Source organism: Diachasmimorpha longicaudata, chromosome 5, assembly GCF_034640455.1.
Source record: "Diachasmimorpha longicaudata isolate KC_UGA_2023 chromosome 5, iyDiaLong2, whole genome shotgun sequence".
In the NCBI taxonomy this organism is placed as follows: Eukaryota; Metazoa; Arthropoda; class Insecta; order Hymenoptera; family Braconidae; genus Diachasmimorpha; species Diachasmimorpha longicaudata.
The window spans coordinates 7,867,450-7,888,971 of NC_087229.1; the positions used below are offsets into that span (position 1 = coordinate 7,867,450).

Below are 21,522 nucleotides of genomic sequence, written 5' to 3' on the forward strand. Positions count from 1 at the left end.
GAAGTGTATTATTTGGTCTGGCATGAGTAAACGAAACACTGTTACATTGAATTCCATGGTAACTATATCCCATCATTGGCTTCTATCACTTTTCAGGGGATTTATGTTTCAATGGAAATAGGAGGGATACAGCGTGTGTTAGGTTCAACGAAATGTCGAATGAAATGTTGAGAAAAAAACGAGGGAATTTCCATGGAGATAACTATCGGAAAACAGAGAGGGTATTTCGCTTTTTACACGTGTTGCCATGAAAAATATCAATTTTCACGAGTTCAATACCAATTTGGAATGATGAAAATGTTAGTTCAAAATATTACCAGTTGAATAAGCAATTTTCAGGTTCAATACCAATCTGTAGTCATTAATACTGCGTTTAAAGGGAGGAGAGGAAGATATTGAGTATGAAATTCTAATTAATTGTGGAAATATTCCGGAAGAGACTGTCTGAGAGGATTGTTGCTTATATGTAGTTGTAATTAAGCACATTTCCCAAAGGTCACTCCAGATTATTGATAGAATTAACTACACGAAGAGACTTTTAAATAAAAATTACCTAATTATAAAATTAATTATAATTATCTTTTTCGGAAACAAAGAGAACTCCGTATATATTTATTACCCCATAACCATTGACTATTGAATTGACTTCAGATCGGGGACAAAAAGAGACAAACTATCCTGTCGATATTTTTGCGAGTTGATACCGCATTACTCAACTTAGTTTTTAATCTAATGCATTTTCCGATACTAAAAGTGCATTATATTGTAAATACTTTTCCAGGGCTGAAGATATATTTTTTGTGTTTGGTGTGTTTAATGCAACGTAGTGGAAGGGCTTCCTATAAATATTCCCACCATCAAGATCTGATCCTCTCTGGAGGTAGGAGCTACTGGTGGCTTGTTGCTCGACATTGTGGAAATATTATAGTACAACTCACTGGGATTTTCGCGAATCGTCCAATGAAGTGACACGGTATTTCTATTTTCAAGGAGGATTCCCCGAGAATTCACCGGAAAGAGGATTTGAAAACACAATACATTATGTGTATTTCAATTTGGTGAATGTTCAGATACTAAAATTGATTCTGCGGCCAATTGAACTTCGAGTTATTACCATTTCCAGTCAAGCCTTTTGCTGCTAAATCAAGGGAAAGAAATTGTACTGTATGTTTTTAATTATATTATGCTGTAATTATGGAACTTGCCGTCCTATTCGTCTAGCAGTACTACTGGAGAATGCTCAGTGCTCGCTTGGTTTCAGTTTGGAAGGCATAAATTAAATCTGGAGTAATGAAGAAAGCAAGTGGCCCAGTTGAGCAACACTCCTCCACATTATCTACCTCTTCATAAGCAAAACTTTTCGATTAAAAAAAAAATAACGAGAGCCCCGCAAATATAGCTAGAGATCTCGAAACGTTTTCACAAGAATTAATTCATCGCGATTGAACTGATGAACGAGAGACGCAGAAAGTGAAAAATGAGCAATAATAACAGGCATTCATAGCACGCTAACTTTATAGAAATATTAGTAAGCGAAACACTCCATTGAGAAGTGAACCACCCCTGGAATCGCGAAGTTGTTCGTTCCATTTTTCTTCAGCCCCAATCGCCTTGAAATAACAAAGAAATGTCTTGATTTCCCAACGATGCCGGTGAAGTTTCCGAGAAAATACAAGTAATGAAAATACAACAAACTTTATTTCCAAGTATTTTTCAGTTTCAACTAGTGTTCGTAGATTGAAGCGTCGGGAAATGGAACATCATCCAGAAACCTCTGGAGTATTTCCGCTGATGCACTGCGGTCATAGCTCTATCTATCTCTCCTCACAAGTCATACATTCACATCTACGTGTATTATATTTATCAAACAATCTGCAACAATTCTAGTTAGCCTTTCCTTCACTAAAGTGCTCCAGGGCCTCTGTACGTCCGTTACTCCAGTCAAACTAATTTAACTTTTCACCACTGTCTTCGTGTGTTTCAGATCTGGACACAATGCTGTACAGTTACACCAATGGTATATATGTGCTGGATCATACGCCTGAATCCATGCCGGTGAGCAGTTAATCAAATTTTCTAAACTTTGGGGGGAATATTTTTTGTCTTTCGAGATGAGAAAATGAGAAAATTCGAGAGGAGAGTTTGGGAACAATTGTCTAGAAAGTTCACGGCGTTAATTCGCTTTTAAGATGATTAAAATGGAAAGGTATTTAGGTAATTGAATTGTTGGATGGTATTTAAGTACATTCTGCGCGCCGGTGAATATATTACGCAGAAATTTAAAAAATAATATTAGAAAATAGAGTAAAGAGAAATAGCAACTGGGAAATGTCGTGTACCTTCTATTGAATGTACCTATGAAAAGAGCACCATCTCGGAGGATAACTAAAATGAAGGGAATCCACGATAGAAGGGGCTAAAAATTGGGGTAATTGAAGAGTGGGGTGAGAAATGCAGTAGTGAGCAAGGGAGGCTTTTATCCCCGTGTGCAATTAGTGATGGAGTCTGGTTCGGATTGTACGGAATTCCCCAGGCGTGCAATGTCCATATACTCACGTGGTACTAGTTCGCGAACAAATGGTATTGGTTTGGCTGATGAATGAGTTCAACGCACTTGCGATATTTTTCGCCACGTTCAAATAATCGATTCGCTCTCAAATATTTTTTTCTCTAACGGAGAAAGAAAATCCCTTGCGAATGTAGAAAGTAATTAAAGCTTACTTAAACTCCCGTGAAAATGACTCAATACAATTTAAAAAAAACTTCCGCTGTAATTGAAAGTACAATTGACAGTTCTCCCTACATCCGAAATCGATCGAATATCTCCACATCCGTAACTGTCGGAATTTTGCCTCCATTATCACTCGTCAACAACCATTGAAAAATGATAAAAACTCTCAATAGTCCTCCAACAAAACATCGGTAAAATCGAGGTCAACCCAATCACCAGTAAACATCTTCGATAGTCAAGACACCCCGAGTACCGAAACAGTCGGGTGATGGTCTCAAATGGCCATTTTGAGGCGGTTGTCGTACAGCTGTGACAGGGGGTGGGAGCTCAAGTCTACAGTCCTGGAAGGGCCGACCGGAAACTCGAGCCGTCGAGCGGTTATCCTTCGGTCTTCCGCTTCGCTTGCACGACACGATCGTCCCCGTGCGGACCATATAACCGTTACGTCCGCCTCCGTGACTCAACTAGGGGTTTTCAGTTGTCTCATCGCAGCTTCGTAACAACCAAACTCATCCAAGTTTAACGTATCAAGGAAAATGAATCTAGGAAAGTGCCGATAGTGTTCGAACAATACCCATAGATCTTTTGTTTAAGGAACAGGTTCAATAAATTTCAATTGAACGGACTTTATCGGAGAAAAAAAAAATTGAGTCAATGTGGCGCTCGTAAATGCACCCTGTGAATACCTTACAGCATCTACTATTAAATTTTAACGAAAGAGGTTCCATTGTGCGCAGGTATACGGCGCAAAGTTGAGTAAAAGTTAATGAAAAAGTTCAGTAATTGTCAGGGGAATTTTTTATAGAAAGAAACTATAGGTTTTTTCCACTAATTTTATCTCCAGAAATAGAATTTATGTGAATAGATTTTTTTATTGGATATTCTTCCTTTTGTTTTAATACTGTCTTCCTTATACATTAATCGGTGTGAATATTTTTTAATGAGGATTATTCAGTTATATAATATGGACTATTCATTGGTCTTCGGGCTACGATGGTATCATTTTTTAAAAATGCCTCCCCCAATATTTTAAGACTTTTTCTCCCTGTGCCTCAATTTTTGAACCAATTAATCGATGTGTCCGTCTCCTCTTAGAGAATTAAATTGAAAAATTTTCTTTTCAAGGACATGGACATGCTCCAGCTATTCGCATCACCAGCTGGCCGTGCACTGGTAACAGCCGACAACCACAGACGGCGTCGGGGTCCAACCTCGACGTCCTCATTGACGAGGGAATCCACATCGCGATCGAAAAATTCCAGAAGAAATACAACAACGAGTAGGTCCATCGGTACACCAAGTCCACCACCCAGACAGAGAAAATCCAGCACCGAGCTTTACAAGGAGGCTGTCGAGATACTCGGTCTCACGTGTTCCCTCACCGACAGCTGCCGATGCATCGAGTGTCAAGTGATCTATCTCTTCATTACATCATCCCAATTCCAGCGCGGACACCTTTTTTTTATTTAGAATTCTCTCGCTTTGGTTTGCGAATTGATTTGTCCTTCACTCATAGTCCTCTCCCTCTCGAGCTTTTGATTATCGAATATCTTCCGATCAATCATTATCGCAATACGCATGAGTACTAAAGGACATTTATAAAAATTAATGGCGACGATAGACAATCCATAGCTCCCTTCATATGTCGAATAATTACTTGAAGTTTTATTCACAACGTAAATTCACCCCATTAATTTATTAAAAAATTATGCAGGAGTTCCGATTCGTCGAAAGGAATCACCTAGAGTCCAATTTGGGTGCCGCAAATTCCCAGAGTTTGTAGTTATTCCTCTCAGAACATAATGAACTCGGTGCGTTAACAGAATATCTCATGAAATTTATCCCGAATACTTAATTCCAATCCAAGAGTTTGCGGGTAACTACAGCCCTCAATTCTCTCAAATCCACTGTTTATTTCCTCCCGACTTTATTTCATTTGCCTGAACTGCGTAACTTAATTCTCGTCAAAATCGAATTGGCCATTTGTTGTGAAGCACCCCCTGCTACTCGAAGTTTCTCGACGAGTGTTGGTCCAACTGTCCTGCCTTTACCCAATTCAATCCCGAGTAAGTTGGACGTACCTGTGCACACTTACGCTCGAGTGTACATTAGTACACACACGATGGATCGACGTCGATAACTCGATGGCAATCGAATTAAGCGTTCGAGTAACCGTTCTCCGTTTGGACTTCTACAAGTGCTTGAAGCCACAGTTACGCCCTGACTGAAATCCTTAGTCGATCTGCCAGATATAGTGGGCCATTCGCCTTGGCTATATTCTGCTGTGTAAAATTCTTGCTGTATTTACTACTCCCTCGTAATCGTTGTCCTGGGAATTTCCCGAGAAATTTATCAAGTGAGGGAGAATTCGTTAAATCGCCAACATTTTCAATCTCTCAGTTTTAATACATTGAGTGAAGAAATTACGCAGTTTTACAAATGTAGAAATCTGGAGGTCCTTGAAATTTTTATTGGAATTTAAATTTATTGTTACCAAGAGGGAGCGTGAAAAATAATTGATTTTCAAGTTTTCCTGATAAATCTCAACCCCAGCTATTTTTAAAAATGTCATATCAAAATTTAAATGACTCTTCACTTTGGAGGGAGATTTCTCCCAAGTTTCTAACAAAAGTCTAATTCTAAATTTAAATTCCTCATTACGACTAAAATTATTTATTGAATGTCGTAACTAAAAACAGTACAGCCGTTCATGTCATAGAACGGCTTCTCCACGGAGGGTTCTCAGTTTAATGAATCTAGAGCAAAGGTCACCTTGTTTCATGCGACATTCGTAAAATAATCTCAAACCCATTACTTCCAGCCTTGTCTCCCGTTCCATTCTACTGTTCTCACTACTCCATTATTCAATTCAATTCCAAGTGATAGTCATCCAACATTAATCATCTCCATTACATTCTGACTCATCACCTCGAGTTTGCCATGAAAACCGTTCAATCTCAATGCAATCTCGATTAACACCGAAATATCTCAGGCAATCTCAAAGAAACAGCGAACTCAGGACGTTTGACCTGCGAAATTCGTACGACTGATGAAATTATAATTAGCAAAATGTAATTTACGTTTCGATTTTTCTGAGTGTGCAACAATCTCCCATCAATGTCGCTTCTCACGTACGTGAAACGACCGATGGGGATTGGCCCTCTGCAGCACAGCCTGCTGCGCTCCTCACAGTGACTATCACTGTTATGTGTAATCTCGTATGACAAAGCCGCAGGGAGTCGATCGTGAGATCGGATTTCTCTTAGGGTAGTCAATTTAAAGAACCCCTCCATTCTATTACCGCTGAAAAATTATATTAGAACTGAAAATTGAATTCAGAAACAAGAATCAAAATAAAATCAGTTAGCGAATTGTCGTCTTTCTGGTTTCCAATTGAAACTGTATTCGATAATCATATATTTTATCATCCTGTGACCTGTTTTATTTTTCAAAAATAATTGGGACAAAAAATTATTTTATTATCATACTGTACTGGCAATTTTTGTTGGTCTCCCGTACAAAAAACGTAATTGCAAAAAACCGTTGATTAATTACCCAAGCTTATTCCAATAAATTGTCTCAATCTTCTTCGAAAAATAAACCTCTACAAATCTTTCCAGAGCAATTACTTCGACTTCGACGACGACTACGGGGAGTCGAGATCAGAGCTGGCGGCAGGTACACCGATACTCCTGGATCACGCTCTATCTCATCCACTGGCATGCTCCATACAGTAGTAGGAGGCTAGAGACACATGGAGAGACATTCGTAGCCCCTAGGAGTCTCGATCGATCTGTCAGCGGTCGCTCCGCGGGTGTGGACGTGCCACTTCTCTGCCTCGAGGACTCTAACCGGAGAAGGACTTCTTTTGGAATCCCCCTCACGCCTCTCTCCTCCCGTTGCCGCTCTTCCTTAGCTCCTCTCGCCGCCTCTTTATTTCACCACTCTGCCGTCTCGTATCAAGGCGTCTCTCCTCTACTCCTCAAGTGGAACGTGCGTCTCGAGTGTTAGAGGGGGGGAGAAAAACAGGGGCGAAGTCACCCTGTCGAAACAGAACGAAAAATATAAAGAGAAAAAAAAAAGTGTCAGCGATAGTAGAAAGGGGACGCGTCACGCCAGACGAGAGTGTCTCTAAAGCGGCAACCAGGTGCATTCTCGCCTTTTTTTCATCAATTTGGGAATGTATCGACGTGTTCACTGTGTGTCAATAAATGTCAAAGGTGAAGGAACCGGGAGAAATGTGGAATGAATTCTGTAGAAGAGAGGCAGAACAAAAGATGAGTGAAAACTTTTATTAAAAAATGTTGGAAATATTGGGAGAAATATTATACGGTTATAGGGCAAGAATGTCAGATTCTTTTTTACTGGGGAATTATTGGAACTCGTAATATGGGAAGTAAAACGCGGAGTCGGTGTGGCCACACAACATTTACTATTTAATTTGGGAATTTTTACAACTAATGAAACTACGACGTACTAGGGGAAACAATACGACTGAGGTAATTAAAATGAACTGGAGTGTGGCAGAAAAGTTACTACTGAATATAAGGAAAATTGAAGGTCGGTACACGGTTGGACCTCTGAAATTCCAATAAAAAAATCTCGAGTTTTTAATAACCACTTATTCACGCGAAATTTTTCTCCATTTTGTTATTAAGCAATCAGGTGCACTATCGAATATTCAATGGTATTAGCGTTCGAGGGGTTAAATGTTTATGAGAATTGTAAAATAATTTAAACTTGGAATTAATTCACATTGTGCTACCTCTCCTCTACAGAAAGTTCTGAGAAAATAATGAACTCGACATAAACTCATTGGCCTATCCCGTCACTCATTGAATGCCGAGAAATTCTAATTATCAACAAAACTCATTACATCACCTTTCAGATCTGAGGGCTCAATTAACCAATTCTTTTCAATCCCAATTCCCTCCCCCTACCATTTTTATACGATATCACATGAAGCCTCACTCCCGTCGATTCTCTCTTATTTTCTACTCCATTAAAATTCCCAGCAGCTGCAGTACGTGCCAAAAATATATGAACAAAGGAGAATTAATAAACGCCAAAGCTGAGATAAATTGAAAGCGAGCTAAATAAAATCAATATGTCCAGATGATCGTCACGTCAGCAGGTCAAAGAAAAAGATATTAAGGATTCTTGTCCTTTCTTTTACAAAATTATTCAATTGAGTATTTTTCAAAATTAGTGTGCCAAATGCCAAATGAGAATAAAAAATTTGTGCCAAATGAAAAAAAACAATCTCCACTAAATTCGCCAAATGAACCATTTAGCACATCTGACCTGCACGATCGGCTTGAACACACGTTAATAATACGTACAGGCAACGTGTGAATAATGCCGAGTCATCGGAGCGTTCATGCCCCTCCTCGCAACCCCATTTAACCCACCTTCCAAACTCCATTTGAACCAATGCAAGCATGAACGAACATTGTACAGCCGTAATTAACGGACACTTGACCGATAAGCACTCACGCACAGCGTGAATGTGAACTGCATCAAAATGTTATTGCAGAATTTTAACGAAATAAACAAACACTAATTAATTTATAGAAAAAAAAATGAGAGAAATGGGAATACAAAATCTCATTTGTATTAATTAAAGGAGATGAGACGATATGGAAAATGAGACTCGATAACAAGTGTACCAGTTTTATTATCATGTGAGAATGTTTTCTAAAGGCTCTGGCTCAGTCCCAATTAGTTACTAAGATGCGTGTAATTATCGATTATTCGGAGTAATTAATACGGTTAATTACTGGATAAATACGTAAAACGAAATTCATTGGCCTGATGCTGTTATCGCAGTGGAGGTGTATTTAGATATGATGTTGATAGTTTATTATTGTAATTCGGGTAATTACTGAGTAATTGAATTGTTTATTGATAAATTCGGTAGGAAATGGGGAAGGGCGAAGATTCCGGAAAAGAATCCATTCGTGTTATTTTGTTAATATTTCTGAGAGCAGTGAATTCACAGAAATATTTCATAAAAAATTTTTATTAAAATCTTTTCAAATTTTTATTTTATTGTAAAAGTCTTGATTCACCTAAAGGAATTCTTCGATTCTAAATTCCGAAGTTTTTTAAACTGAGACGCAGACTAAAGCATTAAAAAAAGCGTAATTTTCATAAGAATTAAGCTCTGATATTCTCTCAAAATTCTATGGTTCTATAAATATTAATAAAATACTGAGAATGGAATATCCGTTGTAATTTTTTAAATCATTCCATTACAGGATTCATTGTGATAATAACATTGATTCATTCCGAATTGGTCATATTTATTGGTGAGACGATTAGAGCAATTATGACAATGAGTTCAGGCAGGTGCTCTAATTTTAATGGAAGAAGTAAAATTCGTGCCTATTATTGTCCGCAATGTGCAGAAATTAATTCCATGAATTTAATTGAGTTATGAATGAAAACTGTTATTTTGTTTCATACTGGGTTCAGTAGTTTATTCTTGGACAATGGTTCAGATTGTCTCAACGGCTTAATAACAGTAATTACGAATGACACTAGAGATGAAGTATTGCTAATGATGATATTAGGAAAATCAAGCTTACATTTAGGGAATAGAGTTTAAATCCGTGTTTCGAGAGAGTGTTATGCTGATCTGGTCAACAATTGCGGAATTCTACTTCGATTTTGGAGTCATTACTGAGGAATTAAATTACGTGATTCAGCAAAATATTGAAGTATTTAATTCAATTGCAATAAAGAGAATCATTTACCAATAGATTTGCAAAATATTACGGCAAAATATCCTCGGCAAAAGAAGATTCGTACAATTTTAAAAATTTTCTCGCTGGTGCATTCAAGTCTTACCTATTCCTATCCTTCTCTACTTACACGATTTCGTTAATACGAGGTCTGAGGAGGAACTATTGCTATGGGGTAGTTCAAAAACGAAAAACTCAATGCTTTTCGAAAAACACTGACAATGTTCTCTAATTCTTATAGAAAATTTCACAATTTTGTCATGTGATTATAAAACAAATATTTGTAACACAAATGATTTTATCTCAGAAAAGTTTCTTTAGAGAAACATAAATTCCTCTGATCGTTCTACTTTCCGAAATAATTAGCAATATTTTGTACCTAATATTGAAATAAATCTCTGGCTGAATAAACCAATTAAATTCCTCAGTGAAAAGCTACCATCTTAGTCTTCTTCACCTCTAAAGAAATTCATTTGCATTTTTTATAATAAACCATTGGAGCCTCGGTCATCCACATCGATCGACACCACTCATCCAAGAAAGTAAACTTACGAGAATAATTAAAAGGTTTAATAAACGACTAATGAAATAATTAACCGCATTCTACTAAGGATTACATATATTTTGCATCGTGTATTATCTCAATGCGAAGTGAGAAACCCTGCCTTTCCGTCACTCAATTATAAGTACTGTAATAATAAAAAATTGAATAATTTCGAAATATAATGAATGATAAGGCGAATTGTCTCAGCTGAAGTATTCAAGTCGTACTATTGAATATTACTACGTATAATGCGATTAAATAAAATTAATTTGTCGTTTTAAGAGGATCACATTTATTCTCCCTCATTTTCTACAAGATAATTATGTACGTGGTTTGAAATTTTCCTACTGTAATCTTCCACAATCCTTCATTCTCCTTCGTAAGAGGAGAGAACGTGGGTATCCCTCTTCTAGATAAAATAATAAATCTATTCTTCACACTTATTCATTCCATGCACGTATGGGTCAGCGTGTAGTACTATGTTAGATATAATGGGTCATGGGATCAATGGAAGGGATAGAAGAGAGTGCTGCTGCAGGAGGTATGAGACTATCGGCGAAAACTCATCGACTGGAAGACGAGAAGATGAAATAGAGTTCCCTTCCTCATCGACAGCTGATCAAAATTTTAAATATCACCCAATGATGCTCATCCATCTGGCTCGGTCATGACGTTATCCCGTGGTACTTAGGAGAACTACCCTATGGGCATAAGGGTTCCGCCTGGGCCACACATAGGGCACTACGTGGCTTCAAAGTTGACCATGCACACGGGTGACCTATACACTGCCCTACCCACCGTCAGTCAAACAAAGGACGTTACTTGCAGGTGGTACACAGCATCGAGCACGGCATTTCCTGGTACTTGTCGACTTTTTTGCTCAAAAAAGATTGACTATAGTAGAGTAAAATGTTTAGTTACATTTCCATTCATTTTTAAATAAATAATGTAAGTAGTGACCCCTGTCTGCCGCAGGCCGAACCCTCATGCCTACACGGTAATTGTAACTAGCGACCTCTTTGCACCCCTAGAGAATGTCTCATGTCAACAGGGGGTAAGTAGAGACGGCTGTAGGCCATATTTGTCACTTACTAATAATTCAACAAATAAAATAATTCGCTACAAACTATTCTCTATCGATATGAAGTGCAACTATTGAACAATATCGATTTTTACTAATGTGTCTGCCAAACTCATGCTGGACTTTTCATTTAAAAATAAATAAGGGACTAATGAAACATTTTAAGTTCAGGAGAAATGGGTAGAAAGCTAGTACAAACAATAGAATTATTTCATTTAGCGAAAAACCATTACCTGCCGGCTAATTACATACAGTTCTCGGCTGTATGTATATCTCAACGTTCATGAACTTCCAACAAATATTGAATTTCAACATAACATAATGCACCCCAGTTACATAATTTTCACAGCCAGTTCCGTATCTTCAACTAAAACCTCCCCTAATTTTCATCCAACATATCCCCTCATTTTCAAATTACAAATCGTCCCCGAAATTTTTATTAAACTATATCTTTCCCTCTTCGACCCACTCCTCCCTGCCTCCTACAATCATACTCCCACCCCCCAAAAAAAAAAAAAAAATCGAAACTACAAATATGAAACCCCTCCCGCAACTCAATCACCCTTTCGCCATCACCTTAACCGAATTTGATCCGCCGATGAAACTCCCATCCCCAGCTTCCTCACATGCACCTCCTCCGGACAGTTTGATAGGCTTTTCCTCCGGAACTCCCCAGAGGTACCAACTCGAATCGACATTCGGCCGAGCGACCACTCGGAGACACGATGCAAATTCAATTCGCGCGGATACTCTTATCCCCTATCTCCCACCCCCTATTCGAATATACCCAAAGAGTACGCCTCTGGGATCCCCGTTTATATCGTAGTCATCGGAGTCACAGCAGTTTGAATACCGATACGAAAGTCTCTTTTTCCCTCCTGTATTTTCTCCCAATACGCCACCCCCTCCCTCTCCCCACTCCTCCCCCTTGCAGAGCTCCATTCTCAGGGGGAGATATCAAAAGTTTATGCGGCATATACGACAAAAATATCCCTATATCCATGTCAGGCGTATGTACAACGAGTGAATTGCATAAAAGAACTGAAGGACAAAATGGAGAAAAAAAGGGGTTGCGGGAGGGGTGGGTGGGAGGGCTGGGAGGGAAAAAAAAAGTTGGAGTCCGGGCAAAATGTCCGACTCGCCGTACAATTCCTCTGGTCGACGCGTAGAATACTTAAAGTTCGACCCTTCTCCCACCCTCGCGACCATCTTACACCCTTTCTAAAAGCCAAACGATGGTGTGAGTGGTGACGTTGAGAACGTTTCGCATAAAGTATTCTTCGTTGGTCGATCGACAGTCGAAGAAACTGAGTTACGATGCTACGTGGTAACCGTCACCCATCTCATTTTACCCATATAAGAGTTGCGACTGTTGGTGGGGGGGGGGGGGTGGTGCGATGGAGGAGGGTGGAGGGATGGGACTAACTCCGGTAAGAGTCTCGAGAGGATCGGAATGATACCTAATGTCTTAAACTCAAGTTGCATTTATTTTTTTCTTTCACCGCTCGTGTCTTATTTCATTGTGATGGGAGTTTAATCTATCGCGGGTGAAGATGTCATGAGAATAACGATTGGACAAAATGAGGATGGAAAGGGGGAGGGGATTGCGACGGTGGAGAACATCAGGGTATCGTTGGCATCAATGATGCAAGTGAGGAAGATATAGTGGAAAGTACGGACTTCGTCGAATTTCCGTCCTCGGGGGGTCGATTCAACGGATGGAATGGAAGCGCTTGGAGGGGGAATGGGCGATCATTAAACCATCGACAATTCGAGAATTTTATTAATTTATTGGATGATTGGGAGGAGAAAGATCGACGATGGGAAATTGGGTCGGGAGTATGAAGTTATAATTTGGGAATTCAATTATTTTTTCAGGGTTATTTATTCATCAGTTGGTAAGTGATAGTGGTTGATTGTGTGGTGATAGATAAGACGATAAGATCGGCATTGCAACGCATAATGAGGTATCGAAGATGACGGATATCTCCGATTAATGAATTTCATAAATATTCAGTGATTGAGGAGTTTTTGATAAATTATAATCTTTCAGATAAACGACAGACGGCTAAAGCAAAGAATGAGGTGGAAATTGTTTCTGAAGAAAGTAAATGACTTTTTCCAGGTTTATAGGCTCCACTGACAACCGGGACTGTCCAACAAGACACAGATACAAATGGAGAAGACGAAAGAAAATACTTCACTGGGAGAATAAAACAAATGGCATTCCCAGAGTGATAAGGCCCGGTGGCACGCGCCACTGCGATCACTCAAGGAGCCAAACGCCAACGTGCTCCTTCAGTGTTGCTCGACGGATGCGAGGGACTCGAGAGAGTTAATAAAAACCCCGACAATCGATTATCGTAAACGTTACCATTCGCATCCTCAATCTTACCGCAGAGGCTTCGCCCAGAAATTTAACAGATAAAGAAATCAATTTATTTTTTGAAGTGACATAAATTATTCCATCCCCTTATTATTTATTTTGTACGGGTCATCTATATTTTTTACCAACTATACATTTTATTTTTTAATTTTTTAATTTCTATTTTAATTTTTATTGATTTAACATTCTCACTTTATTTTTAGTTATTTTTAATTCTCGTTAAATCTAGCATTGACACAAGCAATTGCCAACGACACTGAGCTGTTTTCTGAAATTCGAATATACTGGTTTTAATAAAAATACAATTGTTCATCCCCCCCGATAAAAAATTAACAAATTTGAAAATCCGACAATTAGGCAGCTTTCACTCGGAAGCAAAAGCCGTGGATTCAGCTCTAAATATTGATTGGTGTTGATGTCAGCGGCCTTAATGACCATACATAAGAGATTAATTAATATCCCAAATTAAATATGACACATGATATGCGAGCAATTGTTAACAATTACCCCTGTCACATTCGGATAACCGTTAATTTTTTCCACCAGCCAGTTCCATTTACATTTGTCAACTGTATTTTCCTCGTTGAAAAAAAAAAACGTTACGAAGGGATGTGAAAAGACTAATTCATCGTCAGTCGAGTTTTGTTTTCAACGCTCGACTCTCATCCACCATAGCCACGTAAAGAGGACACGATGAGGGCGGTGAAGTGTGAAGGGGTGCATGAAAATTGGCAAAACTCACACGAAATAATCTCCTCCTAAAAAATTCCATTAGCCCCCTTTTACCCTGTATTTTACGAATGGCTGTTTTCCCGCGCGCTGCGGGTGATAATTGAAAATTGACATTTTTTTTAATCCCTCGGACATGAGGTGGATGGTGTACATATTGCGTTAAAGCAACGGGGAAACGTGAAACCAGCTCGGGATGATATGACGCGCTTGACGCGGTAAATCCTTGTACAGGACTAACTCCCCTCTAACACGCTTTTGGGATGTGTGTGGGTAACTGGTGTAAATAACTGCAACGACAGAAAAGTTGGGGAAAAATTGTCTGTAAAATTGTCCCCAAATTTTATTGGAGGGAAAGGTCAGGGTGGAGAGAAGTGTAGATTCAATTAAAAAATGGTTCATTATCGGTTCGATGAAAGAAAATATATTTTGTCCTTCAGAGTGATTAACTAACCGTTTCATTATCTCGAAGCTCATCCCAATGGAGGTTAACGGAGCGTGTAAATAAGGTACAATGGTAACAATTTTCTAGGCCCCTTGTAGAGGTCCTTGATATCGTTGACACTGGATAGTACACTTCTCAGGAGGATTTATTGTCCTGTTTTGGGATGAACAAGTTGCAGAGCTCCCGAGGGGAGTCGCGAGATTTTGCCAAATATAGTCAGACAATTTTAAATTGCGATGAGACACCGTAACCATTTAGTTATATTTCTCATATTTATCGATAACTTCGATGATGTTGATATGTTCGAATTGTCATGTATCAAACTCAAATGTCTAAAATCCATAAACTGAAATAAGGAAACGCCGGGTTGACACACACACGTGGAGGATTGCCGAGTGTCGTATGAGAGCGGTAGTTGTAAATAATATGGAAACCACGAGGAAAAGGGGGAAAGGACCTAGAGGTTTCAGAGACGATCTTGCGGGTGGTGGAGGACGATGGAGAAAAACAGTATGTTGGGATGCATGGATGGTATACGGGACGAGGGCAATATTTCAAAAAGAAGGGGTCGGCCTCTGAGGGGCCGTGAATACCTTAATAGACGTAAGGTATATCACATACACGTAGACTTCTCATACTGAAAACTTGTCCTCTGGTATTTGCACATGGGAGGAAAAAAAATGAATACGAATAATGTAAATTTATTCAAAGTTAAAATGAGGATGAAAAAAGCAATTTCACTCCCTTTTGTGTCAATTTTTCTCTAATATGTTGCGGAAAAAATTTATGGAGTGGAGGAATTAAAAACAATAAAATATAGTACCCGGGAGAAGCATGAAAAATTAAAGGGAAAATATACGAATTATGGTAAACATTGTTGAGGGGAATCTTTGCAAAATCTTTTTACCAAAATTTAGATTTTCTAACCACAATTATTGCAGATGAAATAAAAATTCAATGTACTCAACTCGAACAATTTTCGGTTTTTATGTGAATTGTTGAATCATGAAAAGTGATAATTCCCCTCGAAAAGAATCTCTCATTTAATTGGACTAATCACCTCGATTAATGAAAAACCTCATCAACAAAATTCTGGAAGGCATCCTCTCCATTCCCCCAATGACCATAACTCACTGCTCACCCCATAAATTCAATAATAACAGTAGTCTCAATTACACTCAATGATCCTGACAATCCAGAGGGCATTGATTCTCTCTCCGACTTAATCACCGTTCAGTATTTCACTGCTCATCCAAAAACCTCACGGTCCATGCTGTAAGCATGTGGACGTGCCTACTCCAAAGCTAAACCCAAACGCCAAACCTGTGGGGGCCATTCCCCTCCCCCTTCATAAGAGTCATCACCCGTTCTCCCCCGCCCTCTGGGCCGTCTCCCTTCAGTACCATCTCCCATACTCTCAGCTCAATTAATCTTACCCAGAATGCAATAACTGTCCAATCTGCCCGGTTGCCAGAGCACTAGGGTCATTGGTTGTGTCGTGCAGATTCTTCGCTCATACCCGCCATCTTCGGGTGAGGGTCTGGAGCTAGTGGAGGTGCCCGCCAACTCCAGATTGTTAATCTTCTTCAACAAATTCAGTCTTTTCGACGATTTTTAATTCGTCGAAATCTATAGAAAGAAACCCCTAGCAATTTATGCCATTTTTTACGTCTTAAAATGAAAATGTACTGCAAAAATTTTATCAGCGCTATGTAAAATGAATCCTCGTGCAGGACCCCATATACTACAAGCCCATATACTAATTAATCAAGTGGTTAATTTTTACGAAGCAAACTTCACCGAATCTCATTTCCCTGTGATGAAAAAATACCCAGTAAGTCTAACAGAAAGTTATTTATTTTACTTTATTTATCGACAACATCATTCGGATATATTTAATAGTCCACACGACTACTCTCTCCCCTCTTATATCACTGCGTCGGGGTGCTTCAGACGAAACGAGCCACCGGAAAATCTCGAACTACTTGCGAAAATGAGACCAGGACGTTCCAACGATTCTCAAGAGCTAGGGGAGTGATGGGGGCGAAGGGAGGTGAATAAGAAAGCATTGCTGCGTTTCACCCCTCCCCCCCCCCCAAATATAGTGCTGGATCCCATTCGTACACAAGGGAACTTTGAGGGAGAGAAAACATATTGGATCGTTAACGGCTCGAGCAGTTTGCCTAACTAGTACAGGGAATGACTACTAGTTCAGATCTCACCTTGTCTTCGGAGCGGGCGACATTGAGGAGCCGGTTGCAGAGTTGAACATGGTGATAAAGATACCGGGGTATCATCGATTTTTTGATATCGTAAAAAGTTAATCAGCATTCCGTCTGTCGAGGATTGAACAGAGACTTTTACCAATGTTCATAATTATTGAAGTGTATCTTTATAAAGTTTTTCGATGATTGTAGCCATTTTTTCGCCCCTGCACTGAACCTATTGAAGGTTCGATACGGAAAAACTATGAATAACTTATATTTATGAAATAAACTTCAACAAAAAAATTTTCCTCAACGAGAAAAAGCCTAAAAGAAGTAAATTCAATTTTGCATTATGAAAAGTATTCATGAAAAGGTATGTAATACATAAGTATTATCGTAGTATGCAAATTTCCCAGGAGTTTAAATACGCCAGTGGAAAATTTATGTGCATAGAAATTAGCTCGAGGCTACACGGAGATGAAGTATAATAGGAAAATAAAAAAAAAAAGAGTGAATGAAAAAAAGCCGGGAAAAATGATGCAATGTAAATCCACAAGACCCGGGGTAATTCAAGCATAGTCGAGATAAAAAATAATGCACATTTTACAAATGGTAACAGCGTTTATTATTAATAATAATGACAATAATGTTAATAGCGGGTGGGAGACAGGTGGGAGGATTCGAGGGCTAATTACAATAATTACATAATAATCAATAAAACAATTAGAATTGAGAAGACTTGGTTTCATCACTTGTTAGAGAATGGAATTGCATTCTGATTTTTGTCGATGATTTCACAAATTGTTTGGATCACCATTTTTATTTTCACTGGCAACATATTTATATTTATATATTCTCATTCAATAATAATTAATATAATTAATTCTTAAATTATACACAGACGCGTCTAATTTTGTTTTTTTTCTCCTAAAATGAATCCTCTGACTTCAATGATATTTACAACACTTCTTTGACTTCAATTGAATGTTCAATATTTTTTCTTTCTGTTGCTTATAATCCTAGTGATTAATCGTTCTTAAATTCTTTAATCAATCGAGTAATTACGCAAATATATTACAGCACGATTTGTCAACGTGAAACGGAAAAAATATAATGCACAATTTAAATACAACTAATCTTTGGTTATCGAAAGAAGCGGGTAGTTATGTTTAATTTACAAACACTGCTTATTAGTTTTTCATTGTCAGGGGGAGAGAGATACAATTCGGCGGTGAAGTGTCAGAAATGTAGGAGTCTCACAGGATGTATCACATCTCATCAATTCAAGGGCGAAGTGGTAAATCGTAACGCAGATAATTCATTATTTTTGCAGATACATTTGTCGGTTAAAAAAAGGCTTTTAGACGTTGGTGAAAAATTCACGAAGTTAATAAAGTGACCGTCATTTATTGGAATAATTAAATAATTACATAACTGGCCATGAAGTTTTTGATTGAAGCTAAGTTTTACCACTTCGATACTGAATTTAACTGATTGTATCTCTCTAGTACCTATTGCAAAATCGTGGAATTGGCTGTTACGAGATTACTCGGTGCAATTGTTCCGATGGAGGTACGATGCGGTGCATTTGCTGTCGGTGCAACACCGAGCTCAGCGTGCTGGGTCTCACGGTGTCTTCTCAGATCAACTTTTCTCTGAAATGCACGACCACAGAGGTCACAGGCAAAGGGTTTGAAACCCGTGTGCTTTCTCGAGTGTGTTATCAAATTACTGCTCTGCGAGAAGGCTTTTCCACACACTTGGCATTTATGGGGCTTCTCGCCTGGAATCATAAATAATAAAAGGTAAATTACTAACAACAATAATCAGTCATTTCTTGAATTGTAACCGGCGCGACTCTAATCACTAGCAAATCGATCATTTGAATCATTTGACAAATCACATCAGATTATATCAGACGATATAGTCAACATAGAAAAAAATCGGCAAATTACATTTTGAGCACCAAATACTGATGTTTCCAATAAAAAAAACCTCTCATCTCAACTCCACCAATCCCACCTCTGAAAATCCGAAACCCCGACATTTCCGATTCCCAATACAATCACTTTCGAGTACTCAGCCTTGCCCCACATCATACCCAAGAAATATAAGACAAGGTTCTCACCAGACCACAACCAGAGTGAAAAAAAAAATAGGAAAAAAAAGTCCAATAAATAGTAAAGGGTAAATCCCAGGATCTGGAGTTCAGAAAAGAGGGAAAGAGTCGGAGACAAGGAGCTCTTGAATTGGTGGTAGTATATATCCTGGATGCGGGGCACGCCCGGTCAAGATTTCCTCCCAAGCGAGAATCTCAGCCCCAGCTGGCCCTCCTCCCCTTCTCCTACCCTGTCCCACCACTCACCAACACAATGAGACTCTCGAGTAGTTGGTGGACCTCACATACCGTTGAAAATTTCGTGAAACGTTAAAGCTCGACCCGCCAAAATAACGTTTTCCCCATTGACTGGTGGGGGAAATATATCCGACTAGTGGGAGGGGAGGGAGTTTCGCAGAAGGGCCGAATAGGGGGCGGGGGAGGCAGAGAGAGAGAAATAGCGTCGCCTCGTTTGTCTCATCTCTAGCCACTGGGCGCTCTGATTGGTGGCTGGGGGCGGCTCCAGCCCCCAACCGTTACCATGACAACAAAACGGATGTTCAGGATAGAGGAGAGGCAGGCGCGCAATATAAACTCGCGCACTATCTCACGATTTCAATGCAGGTGAGGGGGGGGGGGGGAAATGCAGTGGATGTGTGTGTGTGTTGGGAGGCACGAATCTAGAATTCTACCTCCTCCCCTTTGCGAAACGTTAATGGACTTTTCCTCTCCATTCGTTTTCACTTGGAGCTTTTTTTTTTTGAGTCGATTGTGCAAACGTGTTTCGCACGAGTGAAACGACCCGTTGTGCGGAATTGTTGGGGAGGTATAACCTGGTGGACAGCGCCACATGCGGAACCATAAACAACTAGTTAACTGAAACCTTCAATCTCGTATTGAAACCCATCGATTCTGTTGTTGAGTTCTTTTTTTTTGTGGTTTTTATTTTTGTGGGGAAAAGGGGTTTGTGGATTTTTTTCGAGGGTTTTTGGAGCGTGTGAGAGCGGCGGGAGGGAGGAGGAGAGGATAGCGCATGCGCAGAGGGTGGGAGGCAGGGGGGGGCTCTTAAGGAATTTACGGGGTCGTAAAAATCAAGAACCGTCCGAGGCTTCTACCGAGGTTGCCCATCGCTTTTTATTCTCGAGTCGAGTACATACATATCTGTGCTTCACTTTCGAGAGAGAGAGAGAGAGAGAGAGTGAGGTATGTTATGGGGTCGATTGTTGAAGATTTTTTGGCAGCAGATGGGGAAAATTTAATAACTATTTGTAAAACGATTTCTTTTTGCCGTTACAGTTAATGATTATAAATCACGTGGTTCAGTTATTTTATGGATTGACATTTCCGAAATTATTAGAAATTATTGTTATGTTGTTTGATCCCTGGAAGAGCAACACTCGTCTTCTGTGAGCATTCCGAAATAATTTGTTACGCCATGAGTGCGATAAAAAATCTTTACCGCGCGTGTTTCGGACAACATTTTATGCGCAATGTACTATAAACAGCGTACGTAATGCGCCATTCGTTGCACGGAGTGATATAAAAGCTGCTACATGTCGGAAATGGAGAAAAAGAATAAAATAAAATACCGAAAGTGGTGAATTCATCGAAAAAAAAGATTTTTTTTAATTTCACTGTTAAAAATGGCTCCTCGAGGAAGGAATTGAGAACCCCTGAGAACTTAAGACGCCATTACACCCCCAGGATCGTCGACCGCTGACGCCACCGCCCCTAAAACTATATTAAACTCCAAGAAATCTTCCCTCTAACTCAGCTCCACCCTTGGAACACTAAAACCCTACCCTTTTGTGTCCCAACGATTTCCAAAAGTTTTATCGCTTTTCGAGCGACACTCAAGAACTTCACCCATAATTTTTTTCACCCTCCGGTACCTGTGCCATCGTCTTCATTAAACTTGGAAGAAAGTTGAGAAAAAGTGGAGGAAGTGGGTAAGAAAGTTAGAGACTTACACGCGATTGTGAGAGTCGTTTGTCTGAAAGAATTTGGCGAATTGCGGTGGCGGGTGGTATTAGTCAATGGGAGGTCTAGCCCGATGTGATTTAACTAGAAATTAATTCGGAGATTATTGAACCCGGTGGGGGAGGATGCCAAAGCAATTAGAGTTAACGGGACTTGGGAGATGAAGGGATTCATCAATTTTGGAGTATCGGAGGTGAAGAGATGATGAGACGTCATTTATTACGTTGAAATTACTGTTGAGTTTGGCATGAGAGTTCATTTAGAACCTCAGAACTTTCATAAACCAAATTTTTAAGAAAAATTCCAGTAACAAATTCGTGTGAAAAATTTTAGCAAGAATTTTTACTAGAATATCGCGTATTCTTCCGTCCCCACAAATAAATAATAACAACCTAGATAAGAAGTCGAAATCCAACCTCATGAAGAATCCTACGAATGCAATCCTATAAAAATCCTGAAAGGTCAGCAGTGAAAACATTCCTTAATTGAAGCGACGGCTGAAAGCGAAAATGAAGTAACGAGACAAGTAGTAAAGGTCTTACTTCGGGAATACGAAATTCAGATTCCTCTGACCC

The 21,522-nt window shown here is 39.3% G+C and overlaps 2 protein-coding genes across 11 annotated transcripts in view; one reads left to right on the top strand and one right to left on the bottom strand.

Moving 5' to 3' along the window:
• Positions 1 to 10,302, top strand: part of LOC135162882 (uncharacterized) — an 80,440-nt gene extending 70,138 nt beyond the window's left edge. For all 7 annotated transcript variants that reach the window (XM_064121800.1, XM_064121801.1, XM_064121802.1 and 4 more), the window contains 3 exons: positions 1,985 to 2,055; positions 3,857 to 4,141; positions 6,352 to 10,302. In XM_064121800.1, coding sequence (XP_063977870.1) covers positions 1,985 to 2,055; positions 3,857 to 4,141; positions 6,352 to 6,468 — 473 coding nt within the window. In that variant the 3' untranslated portion in view covers positions 6,469 to 10,302. The remainder of the gene's footprint in view (positions 1 to 1,984; positions 2,056 to 3,856; positions 4,142 to 6,351) is intronic.
• A 7,183-nt stretch (positions 10,303 to 17,485) lies between these two features.
• LOC135162509 (zinc finger protein Gfi-1b-like) overlaps positions 17,486 to 21,522 on the bottom strand; it is a 40,744-nt gene continuing 36,707 nt past the window's right edge. For all 4 annotated transcript variants that reach the window (XM_064121087.1, XM_064121088.1, XM_064121086.1 and 1 more), the window contains one exon: positions 17,486 to 18,652. In XM_064121087.1, the coding sequence (XP_063977157.1) occupies positions 18,381 to 18,652 (272 nt within the window). In that variant the 3' untranslated portion in view covers positions 17,486 to 18,380. The remainder of the gene's footprint in view (positions 18,653 to 21,522) is intronic.